Genomic DNA, 19,714 nt, shown 5'->3' on the forward strand with positions numbered 1-19,714 from the left:
ACCTACTAGCAGAGTAATATGCATGCTGTAGTGCTGTACGCACTCACCTATATATATGTAATCTTAGGAGTGGAAAGCGTCAGGACAGCGTATTGGGCGACTTCTTCATATTCGGCCTAGCGTCCACAAGTGTGATGAGCAATATTGTTCATGGCGACCAGGTTTTTTTCTGCTTTGATGTAGTGCACAGCGAGTTCTAGGATTACAAATGTTTTCTCACATATATGCCTCACCATTAAAACTTTGTAACAAGTGTTTGTAGCTTGAGTTGAAGCAAATGCTAGGCTTAACATCTATTATCTAAAGAAACAAATGCCTCCTCATTTCCATGAATCCGGTGCATCAAAATATTTTTGCGTTACTAGTAGAAATAAATAGGAATTCCGAACAACAAGAAGTTCAAATTTTACAAATTTTGGTTAAGTTCAATTTTTGAGCTCATTCGTTACCACCTTGATCTCGGTTCGCAATGGAGGTAGATCTACAGTCCGGGCGAGAGGGAGATGGTAATGGTAAGCTCTCCTCCTAATGTAGAACTTGGGGTCGAGCAATTCGTAAGCGGTAGGTGAGCTTTAGGCAGCTGGCAGAGAGAAGATACCTACAACAATGGAGAGCGCTGCAGAGAAACCGACGGGACAGACAGCGAGGCACAAAAGAGTATAGAAGAAGAGGCAAAACTGATCGGTGGGCCATACGTGGCTTTTTGTTTGTTGAATGGACTGCCACGTAGGATAAAAACCTCTTCAAATTAAGTTATGGGGTTTATTTCTTCCAGTTTAAAGAATTTAGGGAGATAGAATATCTGGTATCGGAGTTGAGGGGCTAACTCAGAATGTACCAAAAGCTCATAGGGTAATTTAGACTTTTTTTCCTTTTTCCATGTATATATAACTGGCTGCTCCACGCTTGATACCATATATCACTGTAGTTGACAAGGAGAGAGCCACTGTAAGCATCACACACACATCCATGGCCACCATGGTTGAAGACTTGAATCCTTTTTGCATGCATGCCTGTAGTCTTGGGAGGCATCAGGACAGTGTACAATGCCGTTTCCATTGTTCATGCTGGCCAGTACATTCCTAAAAGCGTCGATCAAAGAAGAAAGAGGAAAGGGGAAGGGGAAAACTAATCCAATCGCAATCTTTCAGCTAACTGACAAAGAAGAACAGATAGGATTGCAACACTTGTAGTGTGCATCAATATTCCTAATTTTGGGGAACCTGAACAAAGAGAAACACTCAAGAGTCTTCTGGCTAGTTATACAAGATGGTGGGCTAGATGACTTGGGTTTGAAGCCTCATCCCTTCTAAATTATTTTATATTAGGTCATTCCCTAACATTCGTATTTTTTTAACCTATAACAAAGATATCTGCAAGCATTAATTGATACTATCACGTATAATATATATAATAAAATCTTGCTTCAATCTGCAAATAAATAATTATTTACTTCCTAAATTAGACATATATAGATGATAAGACATTAATTACCTACCACAATTCTTGATATTGGCAAGAACCTGTTTATAACCATTCGAAGGGAAGAACAATTCTTGATATTGCCAGGATTGGTGGATCGATGGCTCGTCGGTTCGGTTTCATGGCGACGACGGCGGTAGCGGTGATCATGGTTCTTCCTGCAGTACTCACCGGCGGCCATGGTGGTAGCCTCGCCGTCGGCGTCGAGAGAGAAGGTAGCAAGCCGCTCCAGCCTATCCCGACGGAGCCATTCCCACCTCCACCGGCGTCGACGGCTCAAGGTCTCCGGGCGAAGAAGCCATCGTCGACGAATCCACCGTGCTGGGTTGCTCCACCAACGGAGCCTTTCCTGCCGGCTCCGCCGTGTCACCGGCGACCCCCCGCCGGGATGCAGGAGACGAAGACTAACACCTCGCCGTCGACAGTGGCGTCCACGGTGGTCTAGCCGTCTATTCGACAATGAGATGATCCCCAGTTAAATTTTACCTTTTTATTTTGCTTTTGCTTTTGTACAATAATAAAGAATAAATCAGGAAATCCAATCAAAGATTGCCATATTATATGAATATTGGATGGATATATGCAATTTAATTCCCATTCTACTGTTCTTCGTAGTATATCGGATAGGAAACAGAACTATCCGTGGATGGGCTGGATGATATCCAATAGCCATTTCTTGCTGGATATTAGGCCCATATATCTCTTGCTGATGATCTCACATTGGCTGGGCCCAGTTCAATCCCAAAATGTGAAAACAAAACTATCTCAACCATCTTTTCTTCCTTGAATTAAAGTACTATATTTTTTTTAGTGAAATTGAAAAACTATACATTGGAGCAAATTCAAATATCCATTCCTTCTAAGATATAATGCTTTCAATTACATTCGTGGTACTATGCTTTTAATTTTTAACCATTTTACACCTCCGATCCCGCGTATACATGTCCATTCGTGTCTGGTTGTGAACAGTGAGAAAGATTAGAATGATTTTGCATCTACTCTTGCACTAATGTAGTATTAAGAGGCATCGGGACAATGTACAATGCGGATTAGCTCGTTGAACCTGTAAATTGAAATGGTGGTGTGACTTTGTACTTTTTCTTTGCGATCATAGGTGCATATTGTAGTATATTGTAACTTGTATATGAATTGCATGTACCTAATCAAAATTACAAAGCAAAAGTACTTGTACCCTCAGCTGGTACCGTCCACGCGGTGTAAAGAGCAGATCCCATGTTTGATTCCTACTTCCGCACATGTTAATACTTATACAGTTTTTTCTCCTACTTTATTCAATAAAATTGGCACATTCTAAGTACCGGTGCGCGTTCTAATTTACCCCTGCGTGTTTTTGTAACAATTATGTCCCCTCATGATTTACTACTGTTAAATGAGGTGGTAGTATGAAAAGATCTGATCCCTCGATTAAAATTAGATCTACGATTTAGATTGATTTCTACTACTAGAAGAGAACACCGGAGTAGGACCCATTGAATTTACATGATATGACAATATGATGTTCAACACTCATTTTCACTTTTTTCCCCATCTTCTGCTCAAGCCGTTTATGTCTACATATTATCAGTGCTATGAGATGACATATTAATCGATCTGTACACACATGGTTCTTCTCAAAGTGAGGTTGTTTTCAGAATAAAAATAATACTAGAACTAATTAACTTCCGATGATATATTTTGAACTATTTCATTAGCATAGTGGATGTAATTGATGTGAAAGCTAATAGATCCCCTAGTTATCCAATTCGGTTAGAGGAAGCACCCAACCATGTGGTTCGTGGTATTTCTGTACTCGAGTGATTTTATGAAAATGTACCATAATATATTTTAGTATAAAATTTGGTATCTCTTAAGTATCTTCGATACTACAAGATACTAAATTTACACTAAAAATTTTGATAATTTTAGGAACTGTAAAATTTCTCTGTACTTTATAGTATGGCCTATTCATGGTCCGTAGCTATATATTGGATTATAATAGTATTCAACCTGCTCTAATAAGAATAAACATACCGTGGAGATTTCATAGCCTAGTGAGCCCGACCAGTGGACGCACACATTGTGAAGATTATGGGTACTCCATACCTACACTGCATGGTTATCTGACTAGCTATAGGGAATAACTTATATCTATGAAATATATAACAGATCATGACTTGGGTATTACGTTTCCTTGTATATTACGGAACAGCCTAAAGTACTCATTTGATAATATTGTAAAGTAGATTTAGGAAACCAATACCGTATTGGTTAAGGTTTCTATCTTGTAATCATGCCCCCTATCCTATATAAGGTGGGCAGGAGACCCTCTAGGGGATAGATTCACAACTAGATCGTCAGATCAATATACACCCGGTGGATTCAAATCCCCAAACAGGAGTAGGATATTACATCTCATTGAGAAGGCCTGAACCTGTCTAAATCCTTGTCTCTGCATTCGTTCACTTTTAGATCTCGTGTGCTACCCCCATTTTATTATTGCTGAAATCTTGTTTCAACACACATGTAATCTCCAGCAAAGGACTAGGCCGCACCGGGATTCTTGCTTCCATTCCCAGAACACATCGGAGTGCTACTGTGATAGTACTCAGTGAACTGGATATGCTAGATGATAATTTATATTTGCATAGGCAACAACAATGTCGGTAGAGCGATGCTCCGCTGATCACTATTGATAGTATTATACTACCAGTAAAAAATAATCTGAACCGTTTATTATTAAAGATAAATTAAGAATTTACTAATACAATGATTAGCGGTATCTTGATTATTTATATTTTTTTTTTGCGTCTAGATCGATCTATGGTCATCCACATTGGCATCCTCATATTCCGTTGGCAACCGTTACCAATCTACCATATGCCTCCTTCCTGCTCAGGTCCTGGAGGATTTGCAACCACAGAATTAATGTTGTGTTTAGACAGCTACATTAAGAGTTCCTCCAAAAATAAAGTTTTTCTTTGGTATATGAGAGAAAAAGTTATCTTGACCAAGGATAACTTGGCAAAAAGGAGCTGGAAAGGTAGCTTGAGTTGTTGCATTTGTTGCTCTAATGAGTCGATACAACACCTGTTTTTTTATTGTCCTTTGGTACGATAAATTTGGAGTGCAGTATAATACACCTTCAGCCTTTGTCCTCCACTCAATAATGTGTCCCACTATTTGGTAGTTGGCTAAATCGATTTAATCCAAAGGTTAAAAATCAGATTTTTTATGGGCATTGCAGCATTATGTTGGGCGGTGCGGCTAAGTAGAAATGATGTGATATTTAATAACTCTAATACTAATTCTTTCGTGCAGGTGATTTTCAGAGGTTTATATTGGACAAGGCTTTAGTCTGTGCTTATTAAGAAAGAGGATAGCAACATGGTGAAGGAATATTGCAAGAGGTTGGAAGCAACAGTCCTTGAGTTCTTCTGCATGTATGGTATGGATGAGAAGGAGGATTGAAGCCTAGTGGTGTTGTGATTAGACCCCTCGTTTGAGTAATGGTTGTATGTGTTGGGGAGCTTGGCTCTTGTATCAGGGGGTTTATTGACTCTCTAAGCTGTTTTGGTGTGTGTTTGGTCTCATGTAATGGGAGTGAGCCTCAGTGCTCTGTTCTGAATTTTGGCCATATACATCCAATGTGACGTAGAGGTTGGGTTTTAATGAAAATCCTTTATCTGAAAAAAACTACATCCGTTCAATCATTGGGTACGAACATTAACAAATGCATTGAGGATCTGAAATTTGTGGATTGTAAAACAGAAGACTGAGATAAAATAGATTTATATTGGTTGGAATAAGGGTTGTAAAACAGAAGACTAAGATAAAATAGATTTATATTATCTCAGTCTTTTGTTTTACAACCAACAAATTTTAGATCCTCAATTTGCTTGTGAAAGATGTAAGTCAATTTTCAAACCAGAGTTTGCCTTTGTTGTCCGTGAATGCTTTGTAGTTAATGAGTTGCTCTCATCAGTTCCGATCCTCTGCTATTCATGTGAAGATGTCAGGTGCACTAACATCATTTCTACCGCACTAGAGTAAGCTTACTAAGTGAATTTGTGCCCTGTTCAGTTTCAACTACATTTGCTATTAATAAAAAAAAATATCACTGCATCCAACTATGTTGTATATTGTGATAGTCACAAGATTTTCTATGCCATATTCTCCTCCGAACTCGCGGTTGACAATGCTAGCTTGCGAATCTAAACTAATTAGAGCCATTCTGCTCGATCTAAATTAATTCCACAAAATTCAAGAACTTTTTTTTCTAATAAAAAAGAAAAGAACATTAACATGTATCAGTGATCTGAACCGAGTAAAACTGCCGGTTTATTATTGCTCAATAGCTTGCAGTCAGAAACGAAGCTTAAAGTGTGCAATACGTGTCTATAAAACAAAGTTGGTCAGAGTCCTCTTCAAAGTAGAGCACATGATGGGAAGGAACAAAACATATACACCCTTCGTCCTATAAAAAACTAACATAGTACTGGCTGTGACAAATCTTAGTATTACGAATATGGACAAACCTCTCTTCAGATTCGTTGTACTAAAATATGTCACATCTAATACTATATTGTTTTTATAGGGAATACATACTATCGAGTAGCGCTCTGCCATGGCTAGCTACTGTATTAATTAGGGTGGTCATATCTTGGGTGGTGTTAGGGTTGGGAGACATCACGACAATATTGCATAAACCCGACATTAACGAAAATAATGCAGCTCCGGAATTTTTACCTCCAATCGTATAGGGCCTTACTGTAGTGTACAGATTTCTAAGATGATTGGATATTCATATTTCAGTGCACCTTGGTTGCTGCAACATAAGGGCACATATTGAGAGTGCACCAGTGGGTAGCTTAGGTCTTCATCGGCCGAACCATGATGACCGGCTGGGCTCTAGTTCATTAGAATAATGTCAGATGTACCGCGACGAAAAACATGTTAGCCCTACTCGATCGTCTTGCCCAGAAGCTGGAGAAGGATTTTCATTCCTCCTGATATGTGAAACATCCCCTTTGTTTGTTGCATGCCACCTAAATAATTATTAAAAAAATTTAAAAAATTCTTGTATGTTTGTTAAGTTATATATTTCAATATTAATCCACCTTGTAATTTTTTAAAATTTTTTAATAATTATTTAGGTGACATATAAGAAATTAAATAAGGAAATATCTACTCCAAATATGAAAACACTTTCCCTCGAAGCTGCGCGGAAAGATATACTATTTGCTCTTCCTTTAATTTGGACGGATTTCCAACTGGTATAGGACAAGTCTCACTTGTAACCCAAGGAAACAAGGCATCGTCATCCAACAATGTACTGATGATGATGCAAATGGCATTGTACTGAAGTCGGTTTCCTCCATCCCGCATGTATCATACGGAATATTTTGGTTTGGAAGGAAAATTGCTGGGGTGGGGATGATGTTCCTCCACCCCCAAAATTCATCTAGAAAAATAATAAGAGTGATTTTATGATACTTTTTTTTTCTCATGGACGAACTATACGCTAGAAATTAACAACTCTCGATATCATCTCAAGGACTACAAATTTTTTTAAATAAAACATCAGACAACTAAGATGAAGTCCACGTATATTGGTTGCAGTTCCTAATTAAGGCCGGTGATATATCCTTCTAGCAACGCAAAGATCGAACTGAAAAGTTCAGTCAGTTGCTATGATAATTTCGTTTGTTCTTCCAGTAAACATGCTTTTGCACAGATTGATATCAGCACCTCACAGTAATTCCTTGTGCATGCTTGTAAGCTTGAGAGGTGTTGGGACTATGCTACTTGCAGAAATTCATGCTGGATTATACTTGGCTGGCAGATTCCTCTATTGCTTGTTCATCCGTGAAGCATGCCAAGCAGTCTAACAACTACAATTCCAGCGTCAACAAACACCACAGAGGCCGAAAAGTCCAGAGATCTGGCTTTCACTTGGATATAGCAACTACAAGTGCTGGAGTGGCTGTACATTTCTGGTACACGCAATGAAATCAAAGTTCTCTCAAGACCACTCAATCAATGTATGGCTGTTTCAGGTGTAAAAGTTATTACAAATAATTGATATCCAACCACGAAGTATGTAATTTTAGTAGGTTTCTTCCATGAAGTTGCCCATGTGGTCAGAAATTGCTGATACCATATTCTCATGTGAACCTGTGGCAGCTAATGCTCATTAATGTGAACTAGATAGTATTTGGCTTTGCAAAGCTTTCAAACCAATTAAGGGCATGTATGTTGTATTTATTTTCGCAAAATATAGTGGCGTCTTTCTGAAAGGTACATGACACACTAGAAAGAATTAATCCACATTTATGTATGTTCCTGCTTCAGCCATCTATATATATAGGAAGAGAATGACAGGAAAACATCAAACACTGAGTGTGAGCTAGCACAACAGTCAGTCTGCTCTAGGTTCTAAACAAGGAGAATAGTTTGGTGGGATTCATATATAGGCTAGTGAGCACAATTGCACAAACAATGCAATGTACATGATCTAGGGATGTGAGATGTCAGGAATGTAATTGTTATGAATTAACAGGGAGTCACAGACAGTGCATCTGCTGCAGCATGTAGGATGTTTAAATGCTGGACACAATGCAGACCGCCTGAAACATTCAGACCTTGTTGATCTCCGGTGACTGTCAAACATGGCTAGCTACCGTCCCTTATCAGAAGTTGCATCTTCACCTCACCGGCCAATAACGAGCATAACTCACGATCCTGTTGCCAATTATCACCGAGACACCGACGCTGTTGTGTGCACATGTAAATTCACTTTGTGGCGCACCGGTTTTGCTGATTGCCACAGACGCGCGACTTCGTTAAGTCGCGCGCATTGCTAAGATGGTCACCGGCGTATGCGCACAAGCGCTGATTTACCGACACCTAATTACCCTAATAATCCAATTAGGATGGTGTGGTTAGCGCTAGCTTCACGTAATTAGCTTCCGATAACGGTAAACATTAATCATGGTAAAAAGTAAAAACAATTACGTTTCTGCGTGCCTTTTTTTTTAAAGATTGTTACTGCTATTTTTACTAAAATAATTGAAAAGTTATGATTATAGATGGAAAAGTAATAATCCAATTTCCTTTCCTTTCCCTCGCTGAAAACTTTTAATATAAATTCGGAAACATTCAAGTTTAGATTTAAATTTTTTTAACTCAGATTGGAAAACTTCAAATAAAATTCAAAAACTTTTAACTCAAATTTTGAAAACTTTCAATTCAGTTTGTGAAATTTTCAAATCAAATTTAAAAACTTTCAACTTAAACTATGAATACTTTTTCACTCATATTTGAAATTAGGAGTCCCCGTGGCACACACCTTCAGGGCACATTTGCACGAGTGAAGTACACTGGAGTTATCAAGTTTCTGGCATGCATTCTGTCTGGGCTTTTGTTGGTATCTACTTTGTTAGCTAGCTCCTTTGGGTTAGCTAACTACTTTGTTGGTATCTAGTGAAAAGGCAAGTTAAGTATTTGTACATTGTTCAATTGAAAATGATTAGATTGAGTATTAGTTATCACATACAAACTTGAAAAATTGAATTATTTTATAGAAAAAATATTTTAAAAATACAACATTTAGCAGTTTCAACCGCTGCAAACTAGTTAGTTGCTCAGTCCACTTGTAGTTCCTAACGCAGCCTAAGTATTTGTAGAAAGCATCCACTGTGTCCACTTTCAGTAATATATAGAAGCTATTAAGAAAAAAGATTTTTGAAGAAATGCTTCCAAAAAAATTATTTGTATGTAAAATGGATGTTCTTGGCATCCTGTAAGCTTATCTACTGCCAGAAAATTGTACAGTAAAATTTCTCGCTAATTAACAAGTGCTGCAGATTGTAGACAAAAGTATGGAAAACTGGGGAGACCAAATATTTGTTGCGCGTATTAACGATGGACCAAAATAGACAAGAAATATATATTGGAGTCGAACAATAAATATTGAGGAGCACTGTTTCTTGGCATGAAACCGATTGCAATGTCAAACCTATTAAGTGCTCCCTGCCTCCAACAAATTACAATAATGATTTGACTAATAATTGCCTCACTAATATACTGTATCACTTATGATAACAAAAACATAACTTCCAAATACTATTCTAATGAACACTAATGCTATGTAAAACCAAATATAATAAAATAAATTATTAGTAAAAGTCCGATCTTAATTAATGAAAGACATTTTGCGTTATATTTTCGAACGGAAGAAGTAATAACGTGTACGACTCAGCATCATGAATAAACTAACTTGTGTCTCCCTAGTGTATGTTCATAAAAAATTACGAGAGAATGTGCCTTGATTTGAGATCTTGGTGAATAGAAGGGCAGCTTTCCAAGAGATGCTTGAATCCATCGCTGCATTTCACGGCCTCCATGTTCGACGGCAGCTTGATGAACCTTAGCACCACCTCCTTGAGGTCATGGCAGCCGTGCTGCTCCGCCAACGCCAATGTCGTCGCCGCCGTGCCGACGTCGAGGCTCTTGGACAGCTTGCTCTCGCATATCAGCTTCAGCCTCGGCAGGTCGTACTTGTCCGCCGCGACGAGCAGATGCTGCGCCATTATCGCCGCCTCGTCGTTGTCGTTGCCGTCGATCACGCCCGGAGGCAGCTCGTCGGTGTAGATGAAGTGGAGGAACGCCCGGAACACGTCGGCGCGCATGTCGTCGACGCGGATCGCGGCGCCATTGTCCACCTTCAGCGGGCCGAACAGCTGCGCCTTGAAGACCAGCGACCGTGCGGCGAGCACGTACCGGTGCGCGGCGAACGTCGTCTTTTCGCCGCCGCCGACGCCGACGTCGACCGCCACGTCGGCGGTCTCCGTGTCGCCGAGGAGGTCGCCGAGGTGCCAGCCCAGCGCCGACGACGGCTTCACGGCGACGACGAACGGCGGGCCCTCCACGGTGATGTCGCACCGGATGGTGAATCCGTCGTCCTTGATGCACGGCGACTTGTCCAGCTTCTCCGTCGAGATGAAGCACGGGAAGCCGAAGCTGGAGTCCGGCAAGAACGTGTACCTGTACCTGCCTGCAAACTCCGTCTCCGGCGGCGCCGCCGCGGAGTAGCCGTGGCGTGCGACAAGATCGATCTGCACGTCGGCGTGGAGGACAACATCGACGCCGCCGACACGGGCGACGTAGATGGAGACTTGGCCGGTGCTGGACTGGTTGTACCCGTTGGGGTAATACTTGATCCGCCATGGCTGGCCGCCGACGACGAAGTCGGTGGACGCGAGGTACGAGACGTATGACCCGTTTCTTGTCTCCTTGGTCTTGGAGTAGCCGTCGACGCGGACATTGTAACACCCTCTCTCTACCTTGCCGACGATGGTGGAAGCAGGAGAATCAGCTGAGCCGCAGTAGTCGTCGGCGGTGCCGGCAGTGGCCGTCAACGGCGGCGACGAGTCGGCGGCGGCCGCTGACATGGTTGATTGGATTGGATACGTCCGAACAGCAAAGGGCGCAAATGCCGTCCGTAGTATATACTCCCTCCGTCCTTAAATGTTTGACGCCGTTGACTTTTTTAAACATATTTAACTGTTCGTCTTATTCAAAAAATTTAAGTAATTATTAATTCTTTTCCTACCATTTGATTCATTGTTAAATATACTTTTATGTATACATATAGTTTATATATTTCATAAAAGTTTTTGAATAAAACGAACGGTTAAACATGTTTAAAAAAATCAACGGCGTCAAACATTTAGGGATGGAGGGAGTATATGGATACCGATATATAATGTTTGAGGTAATCACGGGTGATCGATATATCTAAAAAATTACATAACTTTTTAAATAGGATAAATAGTCAAACGTTTATAAAAAAATTTAATTACATCATAAATTAGAAAAAGGATAAAATAGAAAAAAACTGCATGTTTGGTTTTCGAGGTAACTAACGTAACCAAACTGTACCCATGCGTATAATAATGATGAGTAACAGCTCCATTATATCCGTATATGGACCAAATATAGGTGAAACGATTTTTTTAATCTATTAAGTTATTTATAATAGGTTGAAAAATTTTATTTTTGGAAGTTATTTTTTAATATATTTTGATTTTTTATTTTTTATTTACTCTATAAAATTTTTAAACATTCAAGCCAACTTTTCTTTTATTTTATAATACATAAAATATGGTAAGGAACTAAGGATCAATCTATATGTATATGTCCGAGGAGGGGTGACCGTCATATGGCCATATGGCCCGCGGCCCGATGGCCTGGCCTAAGCACGGCCACTTTGGCATGGCCCGACTAGTGTCGGGCACGTGCAGGCCTGGCTCGATAGTTGGGCCGTGCCTAGGCCGCTGCCTTGGCACGGTGGGCTGGCTCGGTACGGCACGAAAGTTAGGGGGGATAAATAAACTTATTTTTAGACATATGTAAGGCACGGAACAAAGAAGAGGGATAGAGAATAGACTTATTTCAGTCGTATATAAGGCACGGCCCAAAGAGGAGGGAAGCAAAATAGACTTATTTTAGCAATACATAAGTAAGTCATAGCCTAAAGAAGAGGGACGAAAAAAGACTTATTCAGAAAAAGCACGACGGTCTGTCGTGCCTTCGGGCCGGCCCGGCTGAGTCTTATTGGGCCGGGCCTAGGACGTGGGTGCAGCCCATGGGCAGGCATGTGTAGCGCCCGTTCCGTCTTGGCGCCTAGCGGGAAAACTAGCTCTTAAAAATCCTATTTGCGAAATCCGTTTCTTTGCTTGTTGTCTAGTGCCCGTGCCATCTCAGGTCTCAAATCCCCGATCCATCGTCGAGTTCAATCCCGAATCCAAATCCTTCCCAAATCAAATCCCTCCGCAAAAGTCTATTTTGCCTCCCTAGGGTTCGATGGGCCGAATCCCCTTCGGCCCATCTCCCCCTCCCTCCCCGGCTCGCTCTCTCTCTCTCTCTCTCTCTCTCTCCCTCTCCCCCGCTCTGCCCGAGCGCTGCTCGCGCGAGCGCGCGAGCCGCGCCGAGCCCTCCCTCCTGCTCCCGCTGCCGTTCCCGCCGACGCCGCCTAAATAGCCGTGGCTTCCCGCGCGCGCGCGCCGTGGTGGCCGACCGCCTGGTCGCCGCCGCCGTCAGGCTCTTCCCGCGCCTGCCGCCCGTGTCGCCGCTCCGCTCCAAGCCGGTCCGCCGTCATCGCCGTCGTCACAACCCGGCCCCGCCACTCCGCGCGCTAGCCTCCAAGGGCCGGAGGCAGAGCCCTCCGCCCTCTCTGCCGCGTCGCCCTCTCTCCCTCCTCCTTTTCCCGAAATGGCAAGGAGGCAAGCCTCCTTTCCCTCTTCCTTTCTCCCTTTTCCTCCCATCGCCGGCGTCATCCTCCCCCCCCCCCTCTGTCGCCGTTTTGGCTGCGAGCGCCGAGCGCCAGCTCGCGCCTTGACCGCCCAATGTCGGTTTCCAAACCGTCATTGCCGCCCTTTAAAGCCCAGGTGCCCTCCCTCCCTTCTCTTCTTGTTTTGTCCCATCGTCTCCACTCCATTGTCGCCGCCTCCCGTGCTCTGTTCGCCGTCGCCGTTCGCCGTCGCGCGTGTCGGAGGAGCCGGCACGAGCGAGGACACGGAAGGGGACTCCGGGCGCGCCCTCTTCTTCCTCTTCCCCGGCCCGAGGCCGGAGAGATCGCTCCCGTGCCGTCGGCCTCTCGTCACCGCGCCCTTCCCCGCACGGTAGTGTCGCCCTCCGTTCTCCCTCCTCGTTCCATCTCCTCCCCTTAGACTCGGGTAGTAGCACGAGTAGCCTCCCCGTAGCTAGCTGGCGCCGCCCCGACCGTTGCCGCCGCCCGCCGTGTGCTCGCCGCCGTCGCCGCCCGAGCTCGGAAGCGCCGCTCGTCGCCGGCCCCGCTCGGCATAGCTCCGCCCAATCCGTCGCTAGCAACGGATTCCCGTAACCGCGTAGATGCTCTCACCGCCGGGAATCGACCCCTCGTGACCTCATCGCCGTTTTCCCCTTCTCCTGCCGCCGGTTGCCGCCGCCGCAATCCGCCGCCGTCGAGCATCCCCCGGCGAATCCGAGCCGTTGGCTCATCTCCTCTCGTCCCGTGCAACCTCCCGGTGTGCTCGCTTTCGCCTGTATCGCCGTGGTTCGCTCCGCCGCTCGCCGCCGCCGCCCGCCGTCCGTTTCGGCCGACGTCGTCGTCTACCTCCCGCCGGCCCGCGTGGCAGCCACGTAGGCGCCACGTCGGCGCCACCTCGGCCACGACCGGATCGGCTGACCCGGCCAGCCGCCCCCTCCGTTTCTCTCCCCGTGCGCGCGGTCCACCGCGAGCCGTGAGGCTGCGCGTGGGCCCGTCGCACCGCGTCCTCCGCGAACCGCGCGCATGCGCCGCGCCCCCCTCCCCAAACCCTAGCACGCCCGCGTGCACCTCGCTCACGGTGAGCCGAGCCGCCGACAAGCGGGTCCCACTCGGGACCACGCGAGGATGGACCCGGCCCACCGGCTCTCTCTCTCCCCTCCCCGCCCGCGCGCGCCTTGGGCCGCCCTCTTGGGCCGGCCGGCCCATTAAGCTCGGCCGAGCCGCCCCTTTCTCTCGGGCCGCGCCCTAGCCGCCCGAGGGAAGTCTAATTTCCCTCCCTCTTTCTTTTTCTTTTCTTTTCTTTTTCAAAAAGGGTTTAAATAAATCCTTTTCCTTTAGACCAAAAATCCAATAATCTTAGAAATTCAATATCTTCCCAACCGTAAGTCCGTTTGACTCCGTTCAACTTCCAAAATTCCTCAAATCTCGAGATCTATCTAATGGCACGCCTAGAGGTCAATAATAGGGCTTTATTTTCGCCGTTTGTTGAGTTGCCCCGTTTCGCGTGTAGTGTCGGAGCCCGAAGATCCGCAGTGCGAGGATTTCGAGGATCAAGCTCCAGATCTCGAGCAAGGCAAGCCACCTTTGAACATCTTGAGCCTATATTTGAACTTAATTAATTTGCTTGCAAAATATTATGCATTGATAGGATTTGCACTTAATCTGTTTGCCCCGTCTGCAAGGCAGACCGGTGGGCCTACCCAACTTGTTGCATCTGATCCTTCCACTGTTAATTGTTATACCATGTTCCCTTGTAACCACCTAGTTGCGCCTCGATATTCGTGCACTCTGTGCGGGTATCGACGGTCGCCTTCAAACTTAAAATCTGAGTAAGTTCTTGGGTAAAACTTGGGTTTTTACAAAAGACTTGGAAAACCCGACACCTGGGTCGGTGCTTGCGAACTAAATGAATTTCCAAAACCGCGGACCGGGGAACGTACCGGGAGTACGGTTTCCCGCTCTTGCACTTAAGGACCGTTTCCTTGGAATTTCATCCGAACATAAGACAAGTACGACCACATGGGTGGAATGGGACACCCCTGGCTGAGTAATTAGCTAATCGGGGAAGCCTTGATGCCAAGAGACATGTGGATTCGCCGGGGTGGTGTCGGGGAGGACCCCTGGGCTTCCTGGCACAGTATGGTCTGGGACCTAATCTGGTGTTGGTCTGGGACCCCTCTCGTTGGCATATGGCGAACCTGTGTCGGCTTTCGAAATGCCTTGTCATGAAAGCCTTAAGGTCTCTAGTCGTGGCCGTTCTGCACGGGCTGGATGATCCGGGTTAGTAATGTCGTGTGGGTAAAGTGTACCCCCTCTGCAGAGGTTATTAAGCTGTCCGAACAGCCGTGCCCACGGTCATGGGCGGATGTGAGGTGATTCCTAGCGTAGTTTTGTTTGACTACTGCCTTGTGAAATTTTGCTGTTGTGAAATGGGTTTGATGTTTGGAAAATCTGCGGCTGATGGGACCAGCCAGGCCCGGGTGGCCGTTTGAAAGCTATTGGCCGGGTGCCAATCTTGATCAATTCAAAAGATTGATACATTGCACAAACTCCGACCGGACGAGACGCACTTTCTCATCCGTGTCGTTTGAGAAGCACTCACTTAGTTGTTTCAGGAAAGAGTTCAAATAAAATCAATTGCAAAAACAGCAGCCCTTCTTTGAAGCCTGCATTAAACACTTATTTCCCATGGCTTGCTGAGTACTCTCGTACTCACCCTTGCTCCATATAAATAATCCCCCCCCAGTTGCTGAAGAACATGAAGCGGATCCCGCTGACGAGGAGTTCCTTCAGGAGCAAGCCGGCTACGATGAGTTTTAGGGTTTCGGCCTAGTTCCCAAGTCGCGCCTGTGATGTGTGGTCCAAGTCTTGGCTTCCGCGTTCCTTTTGTAATGCAGTTGTGAGCTCGGGATCTGTCCGCAGCCCAACATGACTGTACCCCTACTCTATAATAAAGAGACCCCTGTTGCTGTGATATTCTGTCTTCCTGTTATACCAGCACTGTTTCCTGGGACTGGTATCAATTAACAGGTTAATTTGGAGCGTCACGGGCTAGTTCCGCTCGGGACTAGTTCGGGGCGTGACAAGAGATGGTATCAGAGCACAGGCTTGGCCCTAGGGCGAAACCCGACGTATAGGACGACCCTAAGGATACTAAGTTCAAAACTACTTGCGAAAAGCTAAGGTTTCTTCTTTTTCAATAGTTTGTTGCTAAAATGGTTACTGATCTTTTCTCCCTCTTTCAAAATTGTAGATGGCAGTGAACGCCAGTTTCAGTTCCCACGGTTTTGGTGAGGGTCACCACGTCGCTCAGCTTCGTGACCTCGCCCGCTTCCTTGGCTTCTCGTGTCCCGAGTACACGGGGTACTCCGTGGACCGTGTTCCCCCTCGCTGTGAGCTCTCTGTGTATCTTTACCCTCGAGGAGGTATACACGGAGCTGGCCTTCGCCCACACCACTTCACTGTGGCCAGGCCCACTCTCCAGATCGCGTACCAGGACCTCTCCTGGACTGCGCTTCGTCGCTTGGCCCACGACTACAGCCACCGTCTCGGGGGCTCTGCCTTCCGGCAGCTCCCACGCCTTCCTTCTGGTCACGCAGACGCCAGGTACCCTTGTCCGTACAGCGAGTCTCAGCCAGTGCTGACTCGCATGGTTGAGCTTTCGGAGGCTCAGGCCACTCAGCACGACCTACTCCTTGAGGCTTACCGCTCCCTTGCCCGCCGCTACGCCGCTCTGGAGGCCCGTCTGGCCGAGGAGGGTGTCACCTCAGTTGACACTGTCTCTTGGGACTCAGGCCGCCTCTGCCACGCCAGCCACCTGTCCTCCCACAGCTCTCGCGGCTCTGCTCGCACTCCTAGTGGCCCGCGCTCCCCCAGCTCGCGTGCACCGTACTCACCAGTGTACTCCCCCTACCCACACCCAGTTAGCCCCTCCTACACCCCCGGACACACTCCCGTTGCTTCCTCCCGCCGTGGCCCACGCTTCATCCGCACTGCGCGGAAGCGTGTTGTTGGTTCTTCCACCGTGTTCCGTTTCGACTACCCGGCTCCCCCACCGCCAGCGGCCCGTGCTGCTGCCGGCCCTCGACAGGTTCCGCCGGTCCCTTCGCGTCAGCCGATCGACGTTTCTTCGACCGAGGAGCCGACTACAGGAGGCAGCCAGGCAGACGAGGAGTAGAGGAGGCAGTCTTCAGCAGCCGTCCATGTGTTAGGCCCTTTTGTTCCGCCGCCAACTCTTTTGGAGTCGTGGCGAGGTAGTGCGTGCGTGTGTTGATGAGGGTGTTGTTTGGTAGCCTGGATCTCCTAGGTGGTGTGCGTACAGTCAAGCTCGGCGTAGCTCTGTGACTTGTCCACACCCGTTGTATCAGGTGTTTTTATGATTTGAAAAATCCAGTTTATGCCTAGTGCGTGCTATCTGAGTCGTTATTTATTTTGCTCCTTGCCTTCCTAAGTGCTTATCTGATTCTTACCTCGCCCTCTTCTGGGAGTTTAGATGGCTAGCCGCCCCCGCCGTGCTGCTCGTGCACCAGCCCGCCTCGGTTTTGAGGAAGGTAGAGTTGAGCCAGAAGCAATTCATGAGTCAGCTAATGAGCAGTCTCACCACAGCAACCGTTCGCACCGTACTGCTTCCCGTAAGGCAGAAGTGGAACAATCTCACCGCTCACACCGCACTGCCAGTCACAATTCTGGAGAAGAACGCATCCCTTCCCCACCTCATGTGGAAAACAACATGCAACACTTGATGGCAGTTCAGACGCAAATCTTGCAAGGATTAGCCGCAGCCATAGCCGGCTTTCAGCATAATGCGCATGGAAATGGTCACCCTCACATGGGCGACAATAGATCCAAGCTGACAGACTTCCTAAGGTCCCGGCCGCCAGAGTTCTCTCAGACCATCGAGCCCGTTGAGGCTGACGATTGGCTGAAGGATGTTGATAGAAAACTCAACTTAGTGCAGTGTACTCCTGTTGAGAAGACGCTTTACGCCTCTCACCAACTAAGAGGACCTGCTGCAGATTGGTGGGAGAATTACTGCAATGCACACCCTGAACCCACTAACATTACTTGGGATGAGTTTGCTACGGCTTTCCGTGCAGCTCACGTGCCTGAAAGCACTATTGACATGAAGAAAGAGGAATTTAACAGGCTTAAGCAAGGCCATAGTAGTGTCAATGAGTACCTAAGTCAGTTCAACAAGTTGGCTCGGTATGCCCCTGAGGAAGTGGACACAGACAAGAAGAAGATCAGGAAGTTCTTAAAGGGAATCACAGTTGGAATGAGGCTTCAGTTGCTTGCCCACGACTTCCCCACCTTTCAACATATGATCAACAAGGCACTTCTACTTGAGGATGCCAGAAAAGAGGCTACCGAGGAATATAAGAAACGCAAGTCTAACCATCAGGGGAATTCTTCCCGAGGCGCACCTCGCCCTCGCTTTGGTCAACCCATGCAATATCACCAATCGGTCACTCAGACTAACCGCCAGCCAGGCTACGCCCCTCGTCCTCAAATGAACCGTCCGGCACCTCCGCCACAGCAGCGTGCCCCAAGTGGCAATACTGCGCCAAACAGTGTTACCTCCTTCAAGTCACCACAAGGACCGTCAGCAGTTCAGTGTTTTCGGTGCAACCAGATGGGTCACTATGCCAGACAGTGCCCTCAGAATCCTACCAACACCAACTCAGGACATGCTAATGGCAGCACTGCCAGAACTCCTACTCCAACGACAGCTCAGTCTCGTCCTAGCTCTCAGGTAAGTGGACAAGGTTCTCGTGCTTCCAACAACCTTGGTCGAGGCCGGGTGAACCACATTCAAGCCGAGACCGCTCAGGATGCTCCAGACGTTGTGATGGGTAAGTTCTCTGTCAACTCCGTACCCGCAATAGTTCTGTTTGATTCAGGAGCTTCCCATTCCTTCATATCACAAGCTTTTGTGAAAAGAAATGGCTGGAAAACCCAAAATTTACGTGTACCAATGATAGTACATTCCCTTGGGAGGAATATAAGGGCAACTCAAATATGCCCGGAAGTTAACCTTAGAATTGAGGGAGTTGACTTCCTAGCCAAACCGATAGTCTTAGACTCGCAAAGCTTGGACATCATCCTAGGGATGGATTGGTTGGCTAAGCACAAGGGACAGATAGATTGTGCCGAAAGGTCCATCACCTTGCAGGGACCTGGGGGAAAGCAAGTCTGCTTTATCTCTAACACCCCTACCGCAAGTCGGTCTATCCTAACCTGCTTACAAGTCACCTCCTTGGAGTCGGTGCCCATAGTCTGTGAATATCCCGACGTATTTCCGGAAGAGTTAACAAGTATGCCACCAGACCGAGAGATTGAGTTCGCCATAGAACTGGCACCAGGCACCGCACCAATTGCAAAAAGACCCTACCGAATGGCAGCTAATGAGTTAGCAGAAGTCAAAAGACAAATCGAAGAATTGGAGAGTAAAGGTTATGTGCGACCTAGCTCATCCCCTTGGGGAGCCCCAGTGCTCCTGGTTAAGAAAAAGGATGGCTCAGAGAGAATGGTGATCGACTATAGAGCCCTAAATGAAGTAACTATAAAGAACAAGTACCCGTTGCCACGGATTGACGATTTGTTCGATCAACTTAAAGGAGCAAGAGTTTTCTCTAAAATTGACTTGAGGTCAGGTTACCACCAACTGAAAATCAGATCTGAAGATATCCCGAAGACCGCTTTCTCAACGCGTTATGGTCTATATGAATTCACAGTGATGTCCTTCGGACTCACCAATGCTCCAGCATTCTTCATGAACTTAATGAACAAGATCTTCATGGAATACCTGGACCAGTGTGTCGTGGTATTCATCGATGACATCCTAATATACTCCAAGAATGAGGAGGAACATGCTGGACACCTGAGGCTGATAATGGGGAAGCTTAGGGATCATCAACTATT

The 19,714-nt window shown here is 46.2% G+C and overlaps 1 protein-coding gene across 1 annotated transcript; it reads right to left on the reverse strand.

Moving 5' to 3' along the window:
* Positions 1–9,591: 9,591 nt before the first annotated feature.
* On the reverse strand, positions 9,592–10,957 carry LOC127755546 (BTB/POZ and MATH domain-containing protein 2-like). Its single transcript, XM_052281220.1, has one exon. The coding sequence runs from the start codon at positions 10,932–10,934 to the stop codon at positions 9,792–9,794; it is 1,143 nt and encodes a 380-aa protein (XP_052137180.1). The 5' UTR covers positions 10,935–10,957; the 3' UTR covers positions 9,592–9,791.
* Between the last annotated feature and the right edge of the window lie 8,757 nt (positions 10,958–19,714).

Source organism: Oryza glaberrima, chromosome 11 (assembly GCF_000147395.1).
Source record: "Oryza glaberrima chromosome 11, OglaRS2, whole genome shotgun sequence".
NCBI lineage: Eukaryota > Viridiplantae > Streptophyta > Magnoliopsida > Poales > Poaceae > Oryza > Oryza glaberrima.

Bases quoted from the DNA above. Each gene is read 5' to 3' on its own strand.
- LOC127755546 (XM_052281220.1), bottom strand. From the start codon at position 10,934: ATGTCAGCGGCCGCCGCCGACTCGTCGCCGCCGTTGACGGCCACTGCC.